Source organism: Hyaena hyaena, unplaced genomic scaffold (genome assembly GCF_003009895.1).
Source record: "Hyaena hyaena isolate Hyena2069 unplaced genomic scaffold, ASM300989v1 scaffold_838, whole genome shotgun sequence".
NCBI classification, from domain to species: domain Eukaryota; kingdom Metazoa; phylum Chordata; class Mammalia; order Carnivora; family Hyaenidae; genus Hyaena; species Hyaena hyaena.
The window spans coordinates 490,836-510,199 of NW_024081465.1; the positions used below are offsets into that span (position 1 = coordinate 490,836).

At 42.1% G+C, this 19,364-nt stretch overlaps 2 protein-coding genes across 3 annotated transcripts in view; both read right to left on the reverse strand.

The window, feature by feature from the left end:
- The window catches only part of LOC120222055 (zinc finger protein 595-like), a 202,455-nt gene that overhangs the window by 140,224 nt on the left and 42,867 nt on the right, over positions 1–19,364 (reverse strand). The window lies entirely within an intron of this gene.
- The window catches only part of LOC120222060 (putative protein ZNF720), a 46,155-nt gene that overhangs the window by 1,992 nt on the left and 24,799 nt on the right, over positions 1–19,364 (reverse strand). Inside the window, exons 1-3 of one of the 2 annotated variants that reach the window (XM_039219745.1) lie at positions 11,608–11,740; positions 4,594–4,720; positions 4,009–4,104 (exon numbers count right to left, since the gene is read on the reverse strand). In XM_039219745.1, the coding sequence (XP_039075676.1) occupies positions 4,009–4,104; positions 4,594–4,720; positions 11,608–11,622 (238 nt within the window). In that variant the 5' untranslated portion in view covers positions 11,623–11,740. Of the gene's footprint in view, positions 1–4,008; positions 4,105–4,593; positions 4,721–11,607; positions 11,741–19,364 lie in introns of those variants that run through there. The other variant, XM_039219746.1, reaches the window with a different exon arrangement.

Below are 19,364 nucleotides of genomic sequence, written 5' to 3' on the forward strand. Positions count from 1 at the left end.
TCTGTGATGTTTGTACAGGTTTGACATTTGGTTAAAGGCCTTTCCACATTCTTTACATTGGCAAGGTTTCTCTCCAGTATGGATTCTGTGATGTTGTTGAAGGACGAAGAAATGGCTAAAGGCCTTTCCACATTCTTTACATTGGTAAGTTTTCTCACCAGTATGGATTCTGTGATGTATGTACAGGTTTGCCATGGAGGTAAAGGCCTTTCCACATTCTTTACATTGGTAAGATTACCCTCCAGTATGGGTTCTGTGATGTTCAGTAAGATGTGAGCGTTGGGTAGAGGCCGTTCCACAATTTTTATGTGTGTAAGGTTTCTCTCCAGTCAGGATTGGACTATGTCCATTTACTGATGAGCCATAATTAAAAGTTTTACTACAATCTTCACATTTCACTGGTTTGTCTCCAGTATGCACTCGGTGATGCTGAATTTGTGCTGAGTGCCAGCTGAAGGCTTTGCCACACTCCTTACAAATGTAATCTTTATGTGCAGTATGGATTGTCTTATTTATATGCAGTCTTGATGACTGACTAAGCATGTCCCCAGATTCATTGCATGTACATGGATTTTTTCCCACATGAATTCTCTGATGATCACCAACATTGGAGGACATGCTAGCAATTTGCCCACATTCATTATATTTAGAAGGATTCTCTCCCAAATGTATACTCTTAGGTACAATAAGGTTGGTGCTTTGATAAAAAACATACCCATATTTATTACATTCATAATCATTCTCTGGAAAAGGAGTCTCCAGATAGCTTTGATGCCCTTCTCTCTTCCCATCCTTCTTCCAGCCTGTCACTAAGTGTCCATTCTCAAGGGCACTATGTTGATATATACCCACTGAAACATTTTGAAAAGAAGTTTCTATGAACGTCTTTGGAAGAAGGCTCTCGTTAGCATTTGAAGATACTGCTGAAAGGTACAGAATGAAAGTAAAATCATTCCACTTTCTGTTTTTAATGTTTTGTTTATTTCCAAGAGAGAGAAAGTGTGAGCAGGGAAGGGTCAGAAAGAGAAGGAGACAGAGAATTGGAAACAGGCTCCAGGCTCTGAGCTGTCAGCACAGAGCCCGATGCGGGGCTTGATGCCACGAACCGGATGATCATGACCTGGGCTGAACTCGGATGCTTAACCGACTGAGCCACCCAGGTGTCCCTCACTCTCTACTATCAGATGAATACAATGAAAATTTCTTATACACAAAACTGAAAAAACTTTAACTTCAGAAAAAAAAATCATTTTTCTTTTTCTTTTATTTTTTATCTACTTTACAGTTTATTTTTTCTTTTTTTATTTTTTAAAATATTTTTTATTTATTTCTAGGAGAGAGAGAGAGACAGAGACAGTGTGACCAGGGGAGGGTCAGAGAGAGAGGGAGATACAGACTCTGAAATAAGCTCCAGGCTCTGAGCTGGCAGTCAGCACAGACCCCGATGCGGGGCTCGAACCCACGAACTGCGAGATCATGACCTAAGCAAAAGTTGGACGCTTAACCGACTAAGCCACCCAGGCGTCCCACAGTTTGTTTATTTTTTGACAGAGGGAGAGAGAGCATGAGAGGAGGTGGGGCAGAGAGACAGGGAGACACAGAACCTGAGGCAGGCTCCAGTCTCTGAGCAGTCAGCACAGAGCATGATGGGGGACTCAAACCCACAATCTGTGAGATCATGACCTGAGCTGAAGTCTGACACTTCACTAAGCCACACAGGCACCTCGAATCATTATTTTTTCTAGGTCACTCAGATTGTATCTGAATTTAATCCCAAATAATACTTTTATAAAGTTATTCTTCACAGATTTTACAATTTGATGGTGTTTCTTTGTTTAGTTTTGGAGTTCCTGGGTGGCTCCAAGGGTTAAGCATGTGACTTTTGGTTTCAGCTCAGGCCATCATCTGATTTTTTATATGTTTCAGCTCCACATCCTGCTCTTCACTGTCAGTGTGGAGCCTGCCTGGAATTCTCTCCTCTCTCTTTGTTCCTCCTCCACTCTCTCTCTCCATCTCTCAAAATACATGCAAAAAAAAAAAAAAACTTAAATGAAAATTTTTTTGCTGGCTTGATTCTAAAAAATGGATTATGTCCTTAAATTCTGTGTAATAATGTCTGTTAAGTGCTTAATTCATAAGGGCTTTCATTACAGCTTTTTGCGGTGGATATTAATGAATATACTTTACAATTTTCCTGTGCAGGAAGACATGCCAATAATTCAAACTCTGCCTTTTTTCATGGGTGCACGGTCAGAGATAGTATTATGGCCACAGGGAGTTTAGAGGGCTCAGTAGGTCTAGCCTCTGACTTCGGCTCAGACAGATGGAGCCCCGGGGCGGACTCTGTGCTGTCAGCTCAGAGCCAGGAGGATGTTTCAGATTCTGTGTGTCACTCTCTCTGTCCTCCTTTGCTTGCTCTGTCTTTCAAAAATAAACATTACAAAAAATTAAAAAATAGTTTGATAAAATAGATCATAATGTAATCTCATATATAACTACTCAGAAAGTGAGAACACATATGACATAGTCAGAGGAGCTTTATGTTATACAGGACAATATTATGAAGTCATTTAATTATTAAGAAATAATGTAACAATTGAGATTTTATTATGGGCTACAAGTTTTGAATTCTATTTTATTTTATTTTTTTAATTTTTGAGAGACAGAGAGACAGAGACAGTGAGCAGAGGAGGGTCAGAGAGGGAGGGAAATACAAATCTGAAACAGGTTCCAGGCCCTGAGCTGGCAGTCAGCAAGAAGCCCGATGTAGGGCTCGATCCCATTAACTGTGAGATCCTGACCTGAGCCGAAGTTGGACGCTTAACTTACTGACCCACCCAGGTGCCCCTGCACGTTTTGAATTCTAAATGTTCTATCACCCTTAGGACATTACTTTATGTATAAATTCTAGAAAAAAATCGGAGATTTTACCATTAAGGAATGGAACATATATAGTGGAAATTTGTTATCTTAGATAATATCATCAAAAAATAAACTTTTCTAACTTTTTCTAAGCTTCTTTTAATTTATTTTGAGAGAGATAGAAAAAGACCATGTAGGGGAAGAGCAGAGTGAGAGGGACACAAAACTCCAAACTTGCACTGGGCTGTCATCACAGAACCCTGTGTGGGACTCTAACTCACTGACTGGGAGATCATGACTTCAGCTGAAGTCAGATGCTTTGGCAATGGATCTACCCATGTGCCCTTAAAACTGACCTTTTGAAGTGGAAAAAAAGGGTTAGATTTTCTCATTTTAGGGAGGTGTTTTCTTTTTTTAATATTTTTTTTAAATTTTATTTCTAGGAGAGAGAGAGAGAGAGACAGCGTGAGCAGGGGAGGGTCAGAGAGAGAGGGAGACACAGACTCCGAAATAGGCTCCAGGCTCTGAGCTGGCAGTCAGCACAGAGCCCGACGCGGGGCTCGAACCCACGAACCGCGAGATCATGACCTAAGCGAAAGTCGGACGCTTAACCGACTAAGCCACCCAGGCGCCCCTAGGGAGGTGCTTTAATATCTCATGAAATTAGTGGGTCTCAATTTTGTACAATTAAGACTAAAGCCTCCATATATTGGAAACCATGAACCAGGTAACAGGTGGTATCTGTCCCCAGTGTTCCTGGGATTTCTGCACCAAACCCCAATAAACCACCCACTACCCTGACACACTTCTCACACAAGGCAAATACTCAGACATGAACGAACAGACTTCCTCAGAACTACAGAGATTTCCCCAAACCCTCAAAGCAATGGAGAACCAATGAGATAAGGGGGCCCTCACTGTGGATGTGAAGGACCTTTGGTGACACTGAAGAAGAATCCTTAGAGAATGTGAGAGTGGGGTGTGTTGGAAAGCACATGTCCCTCTGTAAGATGGAGAGACATGAAACTAGGTTTCTCAAACTAATTTCCATTCAAGAAGGGCTGCTCAAACCACATTTTAAGGTCTGTCTTCCTCCATCACATTGGGACCTCATCTCTGTCATCTGCTTCCTTCATTCCCACCTACCTGGGCATGAGGCTACTGTGTCCTTTCTCTTCACATCCCATAGCTCCCTCTTTTCTTCCAAAAAAATGACCACGGCCGGCTTTGACACAACAAGACCTGTTAGTTAGAACAACGGAATAGAAATATTGCTGGGGATTCTACCTTTCAAACCAGTATTGGCCTCAGTAGAGAAGAGAGGACATTCTAGAATTCTGGAACATCATTCCAAATACGATTGCCCAACAGTCCCTTTGGAAAACAGGAGAGATTTCCAAGGTTCGCATCGTGATCTCCACTTCCGACTATTACCACTACCATAATGGGTAGAAATTCGTATCGAAGATGGAAATACCATTTAATGCCACCCAATGTTTAGAATTGCCATTAATCTAAGAAATGATGATGATACTCTAAGGAAGGGAAAACTCATCCGAAAGGAAACATCATGAAGATTTTTCTCTACATCTAAAAACCCCTACTTCTTTCCCTTACTGTAGGGATTTGAATCTCAATCATGCAAGGAGAAAGATCCTAAGAGACAGTCTTCAAAGGAACGAACAAAACCCCTGAGTGTGGTTTGGGAAATCTGGAAGGAGTCATCCTCACCCAAAAAGAGGAGGTGTCCATAGTTCTCTAACATCACATCCCTGTACAGATCCCGCTGACTGTGGCTCAGGCGTCCCCACTCCTCCTGAGAGAATTCTATGGCCACATCCCTGAAGGTCAGCAGTCCCTGCAACAAACACCACAGTTACCAAGTGGACACATGAGGAGGTCATAATGACACCTATGGTACCTATGAGAAAGTTAATGTCACCGGCTGAACCCCACGACCTGATCTTCATGGCTTACCTGCATGTGCTCACTGACCTTAGTCCCTCATTGTACTTAGCCTCTTATTTACACCTCCCTTTTACTTCAAGGAAAACACCCTGTGGGCACAGTGTCCTGTTGTAGGAACAGAAAGTATCCAAAAGCCGGTAATGCCTGCCCTGAATAAGAGCTTGAAATGGTCCAATTTGAGCTTAACCCCTGACTCCCATCTATGCAGATGAATATCAGAAAAGAGCATGGAGTCAGGATAGTTACCATTATCTCATTATATTTATTTTTAAAGGTTTTTTTCCTCAAAGAGAGAGCACAAGTATGGGTGTGGCAGAGACAAGAATTCGACCAGGCTCCGTGCTCAGGAAAGACCTTGAGTTAGGTGGATTTCAAAACTGTGAGATCGTGACTTGAGCCTAAAGCAAGAGGCTGAAGCTAAAGAGACTGAGCCACCCAGAAGCTCCCTTTTACCTAATTATAATACTAAAATCTCTACCCAAGGAGGAGCACAAATGTCATTTAATATGTAACACACAGAGAATGTATACAACTGTCATCTGAAGTCTCATTGGCCAACTTATCCACAGACTCTCCTTTCTAAATATCCACCCTAACCCTAAATACAAGGAAACCATTCTGAGCTGCCCCTCGGGCTCAGTTGTCTGACTCTTGGTTTCAGCTCAGATCATGATCTCAAAGTTTATGAGTTCTAGCCCTGCATCAGGCTCTGTGCTGATGGTGCAGAACTCTCTGACGTTCTCTCTCTCCCTCTCTCTCTCTCTGCCGCCCCCCCCCACACCGCTGCCCTCTCTGTCTCTCAAATAAATTTTAAAAAACTAAAAACAAACCCAAAGAAAGGGAAAAGATCTCCCCTCTTCTGTGAGTCTCCAATTTGGAAGTTATACCCTGTGATCTCCTTATTTCCTGTAAATCAATTTTCCTTTGTCTCCCATCTCCACCTGGTATACTTTTTTGGGATTCACCATGGACTAAACTCCTATTTGTTCAGTTATATTAGGAGAACTGGTTCCGGCTTAGAGGAGTTTCTTACTTTCTACTGTAAGACAGTTTGTAGCACAGTATTTTGATCTTAGATATTCTTTAACTTTGAGTTATGAACCAAATAAATATTATGTTTATTCAAGAGAATTTGTAAAATGAATGGGTCAACAGAGACATACACATTTTTGAATCCTGTATTTATATCATGCAGTACATATGGTTTCAGTTTAAAAAAATATTTTGTGACTGTTTATTTTTGAAAGAGAGGCAGAGCATGAGCAGGGTTGGAGCAGAGAGAGCTAAAACTCTTTGGAGACACAAAATCCAAAGCGAGTTTTACGTTCTTAGCTGTCATCACAGAGCCCAACGTGGGGTTCAAATTCACAAACCTAGAGAACATGACCTGAGCTGCAGTCCAATGCTTAACCGACTGAGCCATGTGGTGTCTATTTCTTAGTGGAAAGTGTTGGTGAGTTACAAATATACTTGCATATTCTAACATAAATTAGAATTTACAACAGTGCATTGGATCTTATTAAAATGCAGATTCTGTTCAGGAGTTCTGGGAAAGGTGTCTGCATTTCTAACAAGGCCATAGTCTATGGGTCAAGGGATTCGTATTTCAGGAACACAGAGGAAGAACTACAAGATCTCTGGAGGACTTGGAACTGAGTGGGTTTTATAGCAATACAGGTACTACTACAATAGCAAGAAAGGCTACAAGGTTTTCCAAGCATTTCCTGGTTAGTATTGAGCATCTGACAGTCTCATTAATTCATGGAAAAAAAATAATAATATAAGAGAAGAAAGACTTTTTTTTTTTAATATTTTTATTTATTTCTAGGAGAGAGAGAGAGACAGTGTGAACAGGGGAGGGTCAGAGAGAGAGGGAGACACAGACTCTGAAATAGGCTCCAGGCTCTGAGCTGGCAGTCAGCACAGAGCCCGACGCGGGGCTTGAACCCACGAACCGCAGATCATGACCCAAGCGAAAGTCAGACGCTTAACCAACTAAGCCACCCAGGCGCCCCGAAAGACTCTGTTTTTCTAGTTTTAGTGAATGTTTTGTCAAACATCTGGTACATAGTATGATCAGGTTTTAACTCAGGTTAACTGACCTAGAGCTGATCTAAAAAGACACACAGATCAATATACACAAAGAAACCTAAATCAATGTATATAGTAGGTGTCAAACCTGATAACAATGACAGTATAAAGGTATGCACACAAATTGATCTACCTTAGGGTGCCAGCGTGGCTCAGTCTGTTAAGCATCCAAATGAAGCTCAAATCATGATCTCATGGATCAGGGTTCAAGCCCCACAATGGGCTCTGTGCTGACACCTAGCTCAGAGTCTGGAGCCTGTTTCAGATTCTGTATCTCCCTCCCTCTCTGACCATCCCCTTCTCATACTATCTCTATCTCAGAAATAAATAAAACATTAAATTTTTTTAAAAACTTGATTTACCTTTATACATTCCAAGCACACATCCATACATTTTGAAATTACTTATATATCATTAAAAGTGATACAGTAGAAAATTACCAGGGAGACTAAAAACCAGTTTTATCTTTTTTTAATTTTTATTTTTGAGAGAGAGACAGAGTGTGAGCAGGGAAAGGGCAGAGTGAGAGGGAGACACAGAATCTGAAGCAAGCTCCAGGCTCTGAGCTGTAAGCCCAGAGCCCGATGCAGGTCTTGAACCCACAAACCGAAAGATCATGTCCTGAGCCAAAGTCTGATGCTCAACTAATTGAGGCACCCAGGTCCCCCTATAAACCAGTTTTAATGTGTTGCTGGGTGGCCTAGTCATTTAGATGTCCAACTCTTAATTTTAGCTCAGATCATGATCTCATGATTCCTGAGTTCAAGCCACACCTCTGGCTCTGTGCTGACAGTGTGGAGTCTGCTTGGGATTCTCTCTCTCCCTCTCTTTCCTTCATTTCACCTCCTTGTCTCTCTCAAAAATAAATAAAAACAACCAAATACAAAACATTTCAATGGCATGAAACTCCTCAATTTAGTCGTAGATGACAATGCTTAGGTCTTTTACTCACACTATCAAAACAAACACGTAGAACGATATAAATAGAACAGTTTCTATTTCTGAGACTTCTATGATGGGGGCTACAAAGAGAAATATGTTCCCCTTCACCGTAGAAGCCTGACCTAGAGCCTGCCTACTTTTGGGAAGCATCAACTAAAGACTCCTTCCTTCATTCTTTTTTTTCTTTTTTATGTATATTTATATTGTGAGAGAGAGCATGGGCAAGCATGGTGTAAAAGGGGGTGAGAGAAAGAGATGGAAAGAATCCCCAGCCAGCTCTAAGCTGTGACTGAGCCACCCAGGTGCCCCTGGATGTTGCATTTTTTAAAGGGTCTTATGACTGTCGATATGTCTCACCAATTGTTAATATTGAACGGAAAGATAAGAACCAGAGAAATCCTGGAGAAGTAGTTTTAGAAGTAGAAATTTCAGGGGCGCCTGGGTGGCTCAGTCGGTTAAGTGTCCCACTTTGGCTCAGGGCATGATATCAAGATTCGTGGGTTCAAGCCTCGCATTCGGCTCTGTGCTGACAGCTCAGAGCCTGGAGCCTGCTTCAGATACTGTGTCTCCCTCTCCCTCTGACCCTCCCCTGCTCATGCTGTCTCTCTCTCTCTCTCTCTCAGAAAAGACTTATTTTTTAAAAAATTATAAAAAAAGAACAAGTACAAATTTAAAAAAAGGTTTGTGATTGAATACTCTGTGCACCTACCCTCCCCCATGAACATAAGTGACCTGCAGCGAAAGTAGAGTGCTTTCCATCCATGGGTCCTGTCCCTCTTCTACTTCAATAAATTACCTGTTTTGTATCCTACAGTAGCTCAATAATAGTATCTTGACCGTAATACTTAATGAACCTGTAACTTAATATTTCTTGGAAATCTTTCATTTTATTTTATTATTTTTTTTAGATTTTTAATTTTTTTTATTGAGAGAAGGTACAAATGGTGGAGAGGGAGGGGAAGAAAGAAAATTCTGTGAGGAGCATTGAGAGAGAGATGTGGGACTGAACTAATGAACCATGAAATCATAACCTGAGTTGAGTCAGATAGTTAACCAACTGATCCACCGAGACACATTGAAAGCCTTTGTTTTTTATGTTTGTTTATTTATCTTTGAAAAAGAAAGAGCAGCTGCATGCAGGAAGAGAGGGAGAAAGAGAGAGAGAGAGAATCCCAAGAGGGCTGCCATTGTCAGCTGCAGACTGACATGGGGCTCTAGCTCATGAACCTCGAGATCATGAACTGCACTGAAATCAAGAGTGGAAACTTAACTGACTGAGCCACCCAGGCGCCCCTCATTGAAAGCTATTGTTTCAATCATCATTTGTGCCCTATGGTACTCTGGAATTTTAAGATGCTCAAACAAGTGAATTCTGTGATTCTTCTCTTTCTGAAAACACAAAGAAGTACATAGAAGAGTATGTCTGTACCATGACTATGTAGTGACATAAAAACCGATGGGGTGGAGGTCTGATTTAGAACCTCCATCCCCAGAGGTCATTAGATCTACTACACAAAACAGAGCCTTCATTACCTCCATGGAAACTGACCTAAGGTTGGCCAGTAATAAGTAAATGCTCAAGAAAGTATTCCTGAGGCCTTTTTGGTGAATGAGGCTGATCTTATTAAAGCACAGGGACAGGGTATGTGGAAAGAATGAGCTGCAGGGTAATTCTGAGGAACCACTGATTATATAGGTTAAGTTGAGGAAGGGTAGAAATGTAAGTATCAAAAGGGATTTTCATAGGTAAAAGAAACTCAATGGATTCCGGAAATCTGTCTATTGTCAAGCTAAGCCTGCTTTTTGCCTCTAGAAAAGCACAGACCATAAAGCAGTTGTAAATTCCTTGAGGACTACCTTCCTCTGCCAGTCTCCAGTATTTCCCAGTGGGTTGCGAGTTGTAAGAAAATTTAAGTTTATCTACATTTCTTTGGCCTTTGTTCTCCTCACCAGAAATGGCAGAAAAGGGGGCATCTAGGTGCTCAGTCAGTTAAGCATCTGACTTTTGATTTCAGTTCACGTCAAGGTCTCATGATTTTGTGAGTTTGAGCCCTGAGTCAGGCTCTGCACTGACCCTGGGGAGCCTGCTTGGTTTCATGTGCTCTCTCTGCAACTCCACTGCTCTGGCTCTCTCTGACTCTCTCAAAATAAGTAAACTTGGAAAAAAAAAAAACTACAGGAAAAGTGAAACTGGGAGAAAGAAGTTTCCACTTTAAATATGGTGGTGACTGGAAATCGATCAGGGGATCTGCCTGAAAAACATTTCAACCAATAAGAAGGAAAATTACATTACATTCCAGGGGAGAAATCTGGCAAGGGCACAAAGCCAAGTAAAAGAAGGTAACGTCAGCTGTAAGGAAACAAAGCCATCTCAGTGCCTGAGGTACACCCCAGGACACAGGACCACCGGTGTGTTCTTGTGACCCCAAACAGCAAGTCAGAATAGTAACAACCATGAGAGACCCTTGAATGCTGAGAACAAACTGAGGACTGAAGGGTGTGTCGGGGTGGGGTGGGGGAGATGGGCATGGAGGAGGGCACTTGTGGGGATGAGCACTGAGTGTTATATGGAAACCAACTTGACAAATACACTATTTGTAAACAAACAGACAAAAAAACAACTTTGAGGATACAGTGGATTTATTCACCCTTCAGTCACATATAGTTTCCATGTCTTGTAATATCTACAACATTTAAGTATCTTTTGCACATCCTAACGAAAAGGAACTTTCCGGGTTATTCTATGCCTCCTATCCATCCTGCGTGTTTTGCATTTTCAGAATCCTATTCTACCCAGAGCGGAGAAAGCATGGAGATCAGAACTAAGTGGGAACGGTTTTCCTTGAGTGCAGCCCCAGAGCCAGACCCCATCAGCAACAGGAACCTTGGACTCAACACCCTCCCGTCTCAATCTGTCACAAAGGGACTATTTTCAATACTTGCAGGAATTTAATTGAAAGTGACAACTGTTGATGCCCTACTGGAAGGCAGGTTGGAGAGAAGGGACCAGAGTCGTTGGGACAAAGGGGAGGAGTGTCCTAACCAACTACCTTGAGTATCATTTCTGAGAAGGTAAAAACTAGGTGAAAACATAAAGGAGAACCATCAGAACTAAAAAAAATCATTGGTTTCTTTTTTGAAATTTCTGTTGTAGTGGGATTCTCACACCCAGACTTTTCCCTCCAGGAAACAAATTCATTGCTGCTGGCATAATTCAGTTGGGTTTGTACCCAAAGAACTGAGCACTGAACACTACATGGCATAGTTTTTATATAGGTTTTAATTCTGTGTCTCCGATATACGGTAACACACAAACATGCAGTTGCACCAAGTGGTCTCTTACTACACGGTGAAGAGGTATGCGGTCAGGAACTCATATAGTCAGGTTGTCTTAGTGTTTTCTTTCCTCAGTGAGGAGACACCACCACACTTTTAGAGAGAGAGAGAGGGAGGGAGGGAGGGAAGGAGGGTGGGAGACCGGGAGAGAGAGAGAAAGAAAGAGAAGTAGAGGGAGGGAGAAGAGAATGCAAACTGAGGGATGAGGGACAGAGGAAGGGAGGGAGAAACTTAACCCTGACTCAAGGCTGAAACACAGGTCCCCGGGATCATGGCCTAAACTCAAGTAAGAGTCTGATGCTCAACTGGCTGAGTCACCCAGGTGCCCTGCGATTCCTACGTGCATGGAATTCCCCCCCCCCCGCCCCAAAAAACAACAGGGCCTCTGGCCAGGCCCACAAGGCTTACCTGCGATCTAGCCATTTCTTTTTTCACCTACTCTAGATTTGCTTCTCAGAAGATCTTTGTGGGGAAATCCCAGCTGAAATAGAAAATGTCTGTGAAGCCACCAACACAGCCTTTTCCCCAGTAAACTGCTTGCCTGCAGGCAGGACTTTGAAATACAGAGAAGGCCCAACTTCCTAGTCCTTTGTGTCAGGAGCTGTTCACAAACTGTGAGCTCCTACTTGGGAACCAATCCCTGAGTTTCGCTTCTCTGCTTTCAGGACCCTCCCTCCCCGCAGAGGCCCACAAATTCTGCTTGAGCCTAGAAAACGTGTGCTACATGGACCTGACCCTCCCCAAGTCCTGTATAGGAGACCTGTTACCTCTCCTTGAGAAAATCTGTACTCAGATATCATAATTCTTTTAAATTTTTTAAAAAATTTTTATTTACTTTTTGAGACACAGAGCATGATTGGGGGAGGGGCAGAGAGGCCGTCACAGATTCTGAAGGGGGCTCCAGGCTCCCAGCTGGCAGCACAGAGCCCAAAGGGGCGCTCAAACCCACAAACGCTAAGATCATGACCTGAACGAAGTCAGACAGTTAAATGACTGAGCCACCCCGGCACCTCTCAACGCTCATAAATTAATGGGAAGCCTTCCTGCCTAACCCTGGGCCTCACTGAGAATTAATATACAAAACGATAGGATTCAGTAGGTAGAAAAGGAAAGATTAGGACCTGAGGTCTCAGGGTGGGGGGAAAAAAAACACATTTTGGAACAATGCTGGGAGTGTCTGATCACAGCAAAACCCCCTCAGGTGTAAGGTTTCCCTTAAGAATGTGACAGTCACCACCTGCTGCCCCTCAGGTTCCCCTCAGGAATTTGACTAAAAACCTAACTAAAAATTAGTAGTAGACCCTAAAACCTAAGACCCACAAGGAACTGGAGCCCCTGAGTGGCTCAGTCGCTTAAGGGGCCTGCTCCAGCTTAGATCATGTTCTCGTGGTCTGGGAGTTCGAGCCCCGCATCGGGCTCTGTGCTGGTAGCTCTGAACTGGAGCCTCCTTCCAGCTCGGTGTCTCCTTCTCTCTCTGCCCCTCCCCTCTGGCTCTCTATCTCCTTCTCTCTCAAAAATAATAAACATTAAAAAAAAAAAAAGACCCACAAGGAACTGTATGGACTTAGACCACCCCTCATACAAAGGAAATGAAATGTTAAGCATCTGACTTCTGCTCAGGTCATGAGCTTGCAGTTCATGAGGTCAAACCCCACATAGGTGTCTGCACGGAGCATGGGGCCTGCTTTGGGTTCTCTCCTCCTTCTCTCTGCCCACCCCCATCTCACATACACTCACACTGTCTCTAAAAATAAACTTAAAAAAAGAAAATTTTACAACAAATAAGGAATATATATCACACTGTAAGATGTTGACAACAGTATCCTATACTATTTACATTCTACAATTATCACTAATTCACAGTGAACACAGGTAACAGAGAACCTCAGGGAAGGGTCACATTTCAGTCAAGAAAAAAACATCATAAATATTTCATTCCTGTCACCAACAAGTGCCTGACTATTTCCTTGAAATGGTATTATTTGTCACTTGTGCCGAGTTACATTATAGAATTTTAAGAACTATGAACATAGAGTAGTTATAAGATACTTGTTAGATTTTGCTGTAAATTTAAAGACAGTAATAATGAAGAAAACATCTGTTAACCAATGCAAGATAAAATTCAAACTTAATAGATTAAGGACTAATATAAAGCCTTTATTTGCAAACGCCAGCATCTCCAGTAAACAAAGGAGAGAGACTTCATTTTGTGGGGGAATCTGTCAGAGACACCCTGATCCACGTTATCCATGATAATATCAGCTGTAACGAGACAAATTGATATCAGGGGCCTCATGCCTATAGAAAGACTCATCACGGACGTTTTAGAGTTTCCAACGGAAGAAACAAATCATACTAGGGTACAAATTATGAAAATACAGAAGATTTTTGTAAATTTAAAGTCAGAGATTCCTCCCATGTCCTATAGTATTTAATGATTTTTAAAAAGAAAGCCTTTGAAACAATCTACACAGCAAACTCTTTTTCAGAACATTGACTTATTCTGGGCCCAACAGTTAGCTGCTTTGTTTTCATGTATTTTTTTAAGTTTATTTTGAGCAAGAGTGAATGGGGGTGGGAGAGAAAGGGAGAGAATATGCCAGACAGGCTCTGCTGACAGTGAGCAGCCGGACACAGGACTCACTCAAACCACGAGATCTTGACCAGAGCCAGAATCAACATTGCAACACCTCACTGACTGCGCCACCGGGGCCCCCTGTTTATTCATGTTCGAAACCAGTTTACATAGACTCAGGCCACACCCAGACAGAACATCCATATATAATCTTGTCCTTTACTGAGGCCCAAACCTGACCCGCCTCCCATGAGAATCTTGGGTATCAATACATCCTCATATTGATCTGTCCCCAAAGGGTTATTTTCAATAATTTGCAGGTCATGAATTCATGGCAGGAATTCCTCATGCTCTATAGAAAGCCTGGTTGTAGAGAATGGAGAGAAGGACTGGGGATATAACACAGGAAGGTCCTAAAGAAATGAATGTGACTATCATGAAAGGGATAAATACTAGTCCAAAGCAAATTTGTTAGGCAGGTTCATCAGAAGAAAAAAAGTAAATATTTGCAAGCACTAAATACATGGCATTTCATAGTAATGAGGACACAGCTTCTGGGCTAAGTCAAGGCAAAATTTACCTGAGAAGCAGCCATTTCTTCCTCTCCTTTCTCCTCCCTCGTGTTTTCTGGGGTGATGGTAGGTGGAGAAATCACACCTGAAGGCTTTGAAAGGCCTCAGCACAGCCTCTTCATCTCTCATCACCTCAGAGGCAGAAGGATCTTGAAATGCAGAAAAGGCTGCCCTCTCCTTTACTTTGTCACGGGAAGGACTCAGAAAAATGGAGCTCCTACGTGGAAACGTTTCCTTCCCAGATTCAGATGTCCTCCTTTCCCACAGACAGCCACACATCCCGCCACAGTTCTGGAAGGGGGGGCTGCACTGCCTTCTCCTTCCAAGTCCACACCGAACAGACTATCATCGTCTCTTCAACTGAAAGCCGGACGCAGCCTTGCAAATACGTCTGTGAACCCACATGCTTCACCCTGGCCTCACCCAAGAATCACCTGGAGCTCATGGAAAAGCAGCACCGATGCTCTCACTCTGACCAATAGACAGACACCTGCAGAGGGCCCAGGTGATGCTGGTTCTTGAAACTCCCCATGGGATGTTTCTTGTAAACCCAGGCTGATAAGCAGTTGTGTGCTTTCAAGTTTTCATGTGCATATAAAGGCTGGGGTCCATGTCCCATAAAAGAGGTGGTGATTGTGCAGTTTGGAAACGGGTCTGTGACTTGGCATCTTCCACCGGTTCCTCATTAGTGCTGATGCTGCTCCCCCACACCTGTGTTTAGTGGCACTACAGGAGAGATGCAGCACAGCACACCTGAGCCCCCCACAGCCACCATGTGACTCAACACAAACAGCTCCTGCTGAGTTCCCAGGGAGGAGTTTGCCACCTCCTTTCCTCTGTGGTGAGTCTACTGTTGGTTCCCAGCAAAGGCCACCGTCACCATCCCACAGAACCACATGCTTCCATTGCACTAGGTAACTTTCCAGATGTGCAAATAGTTGTTCTGCACATATTCATGTCCCACCATTCGCTTTGAGCTTTTGCTTACAGCAACACACTGCTTTAGTAAAGTACTGGACTTAAAAGGGAGGTTTTCCAAAACGGTTTATATCCTTCACAAGTTTGGGCAGTGAGATTCTCATTACACGCAGTTGTCTCAATTTGGATATGTCCTTCCCGATATTTATGATGAACTTCACTCTTTCCATCACTGTCCTGGTCTGTCATTATATGTAAATTCTCAAGGGCCCTAGGTTTACATCTACTTATTGACATGTGTTGAAAGGAAGCTTCTATGCACAACGTTGTCAGGAAGCTCAGGGTGCCATGGGAAGATACAGCTGAAAGATATCAAAGAATAGAGAAGCACAAGCATTCTACTTATTACTCCCTCAGGATGTGTTGACAACTTCTAATATATATCTCTAAAATCACTCAGAGAATGTCAGCAAGGTGGCTGACAAGAAATCATTAGAACCTCATTCTTCCAGAGACACATAAACTTGCACACAACGTACAGACCACATAGCCTAATAGATAACGCAGTAGTGTTGTCGTGGCATAGCGCAAATCACATTCTTATACCTCAAATACTCAGGCAAAATGCCATATGAACCCAAAATTACCAACAAAAAGGAAATTCAAATACAACACAGAAGTGAGTAAAGTAGGATACAGCAAAACTAGGAAACTATAAAGAATAGAAAGGGTTGGTTCTCATAAGAAATGAAAATTGGCAACCCTTTAAATCAAGAAAGGAAGGAAGAGAGGAGACAACTACAATCAAGGGGAAGAATGAAAGGTAGGCACAGGATAACTGATACCATAGAGATATAAATCATTAGAGGAGCTGCCACTAGAGAATTATATGACAAGAGAGATGTCAAAAAATGGGTGCAAATTTCAGAAAGATAGAACCTATCTGGACTCCCTCAGGAGGAAATATTTTTTAAAATCTCCACTGATCTATATCTCCTGGGTAGTTGTAAAAATTAATTAAAATCAAAAACAAAACAAAAAAAAAACTCCCAAGAAAGAAAAGTATCCAGATGAATGAACTGGATAATCCATACAAACATTTGTTAAGAAATCTGTTCAAATCTCCTCAAACGTTTCGATGGAACAAGAAAAGGGATATTAAGAACACCCTCTCTGTGACCCCAGCTTTAATAAGTTATCAAAGCATAATAAGACATTATAAGTAAAGAAGAGATAAAAGGAAATAATAAAAAAATAATATTTTAAACCATAAATGAGTGAGAATTCTTCCTGAAATTCGATGGTGTTTCCTCATATGGAACACCATCAGTTTAAAGTGCACATTAACACAATGAAGATAAAAACAACATGATCGTATTATAAGATGCAGAACAGGAAGTGAACATATTGGACAGAATTTCATGATAAAAAAGACCCAATAAAGCAGGAATGGAAGGAAACAGCCATGATCTAATAAAGGCTATCTGTGCATGGAAATCTGAAATCTCACATAGTCAACAATGAAAGACTAAAAACTTCACCTGTCTGATCAGAAACAAGGTAATGAAGCGACATCACCACTTCAATTCAACATGCCACTGCAGAGTCTATTCAGAACAAGTGGGCAAGAAAGAAATAGATTAAAGGCATTGAAAATGGAAAATTAAAACAAAATGATCTCCGTTCACAGATGACATGATCTATAGACATCCTAGAGAATCCTTATTTTTGCACTTTTTTCTTTTTGGTTTTGTTTGGTCATCGTTTGTGTTGCTTATTTCTGCCTATTTTGTCTAGGAGATACTCTATCTTGAAATTTTTATATTACAAATGGTTGAATTAAGTTGTTTGTCTCAAATTTCTTTTCTTTTTATTCAATGCTTAATTATTTCTGAGAGAGCCAGAGATGGAGAGGGAGAGAGGAGGGGAGGGGAGGCACATAGAGAGAGAGGGACCAGAGAAGCCCAAGCAGGCTCTGTCCTGTCATCAAAGAACCCAACTTGCTTTCAATTAAGACTTCCCCTGCAGATGAGGACTGCTTTTCTCTTGATGTTTTTCAGTTTTTCTTTAATCTCATATTTTGCAAATTTAATTCAAATATGTCACACTGTGGGACTGCTTCTTGTTTATTTTGAGGAAAATACTCTCTGCCTCTGTGCCTCCTGGATGTGGATGTCTGTTTCCTTCCCCAGAGCAGGGACATTTTCTAATATTTCTCCCAATAAATTTTCTGTCCCTTTTCTCTTTTCTTCTGGAGCTCCTATAATAAAAATGTCATTACTTTTGAAGTAGTCACTGAGTTCCCTAAGTCTATTCTCACGTTGCAAAAAGTTTTCTGTCTCTTTTGTTCAGATTCACTATTTTCCATTATGTTGTCTTCTCGCTCACTAATTCATTCCTCTTCTTCCTCCAACCTGTTGTTCATTGCATCAGGATGATTTCTCATCTTATTTATTACATTTTTCATCTCTGTTTGATTCTTTCTTCACACTTTTACCTCTGTGGGAAGGGGCTCATTAATGTTTTCTATTCTCTTCTCAACGCAGTATTTCTTATGATTATTGCCTTACCTTCTCTATTTAGCATGTTACTGACAATTGTTTTAAGTAGATCCCTGATTGAGGCTATCCCTTGTTCTTTCATTTGGGCAACATTCTTCCATCTTCACACTTTGTGTAAGTCTCTGCCTTCCTCTCTTTGTTTCCAGAGCCAGTTATCTCCTCACTACAGGCCAGTGACCTGCACATACTCTCCTTGCTGGCTGTGGATAGTGTTTGGTGCTTGGCCTGAATGTGGTAAATGTTCATTAGGTGTGAGGAGGTCTGTTTATGAAATCAGACCCGACCCCAACTCCACCAGAACGGAGGCCTGCAGAACTGTCTGGTCAAGAGACAGGTGTGGGCAGGGGCTTGTGCAGGTCTCCTGGGGAGAGGCTGACCTTGCCTGGCCTGAGGCAAGCTTGACTCAGAAGGTCACTCCCACCACAGCACGGGGGTGGGGCTTCCTGTAAGCACCTTACACAACCAGTGTTGCCACTGAACTGCTTCACTCAGGAGATTCTGTTTATGCTGAGGGGTGGGGGAAGAAAATGGTGCCACCCAGCTCCCTTGTTCTCAGGCAGGCATCTCAGTGAATGTTGCCTCTGACGGAAGTGCTCCTAGAATAATCTCACCCCTGCATGCCCACCTCCCAACCAGTGATCTTTAGATCTCTGTTTCTAAGCTGTCTCACCCCTAGTTGTGTGCCTGCCTTCTCTCCAGGAGGACTGCAATGCCTTCCTGTCTCCAGTTGATCTTTAAAACTCTAGGCTTGGGGCGCCTGGGTGGCTCAGTCGGTTAAGCGTCTGACTTCAACTGAGGTCATGTTCTCATGGCTCCTGGGTTTGAGCCCCGTGTTGGGCTCTGTGCTGACAGCAATCTCAGAGCCTGGAGCCTGCCTCAGATTCTGTATCTCCCTGTCTATCTGACCCTCCCCTGCTCATGCTGTCTCCATCTCTCTCTTGCTCAGAAATAAATAAAAGCATTAAAAAAAATTTTTTTTACAAAGAAGGAAATAATGAAAAATTTTAAAAAAGAAATAAAAAATATAACTCTATGCTTTATGCCATAGTGTTTGCAAGAATTCACAACGTTGAGGCCCTCTCATTTTCAGCCACTGGCTTTGGGGAAATATTCTCCTTGTGCATTCCCCTGTGTGCTCCTCTTTCTCTGCCTTTCTCCACAACCACAACTCCCAGGCCTCCATAGCAGTACAATCTGTTTCTCTCCAAGCCATATCTCTGTCCTGCCTACAGTACAGTCTTTGAAGTGCCTCTTCTCTCTCCTTACTTAAGGTGTTCCTCTGTCAGTCTTCAGTTTGCTTATTGGGGTATTAGGATGATTTGATAGTTATCTAGTTGTGTTTGTGGGATGTGATGAGCCTAGAGTTCTCCCACATCACCTCCATCATTGTCTTTTCTGAAGAATCCTTGCTTTTAAAAACTTGCTTTTAAAAACTTGTTAAATCTCACACAAAATTTGCAAAGTTGGAGAATACAAACCCAACACTTATAAATTAACTGTGTTTCCACACAACAAACAACAATATTGCAAATAAAAACA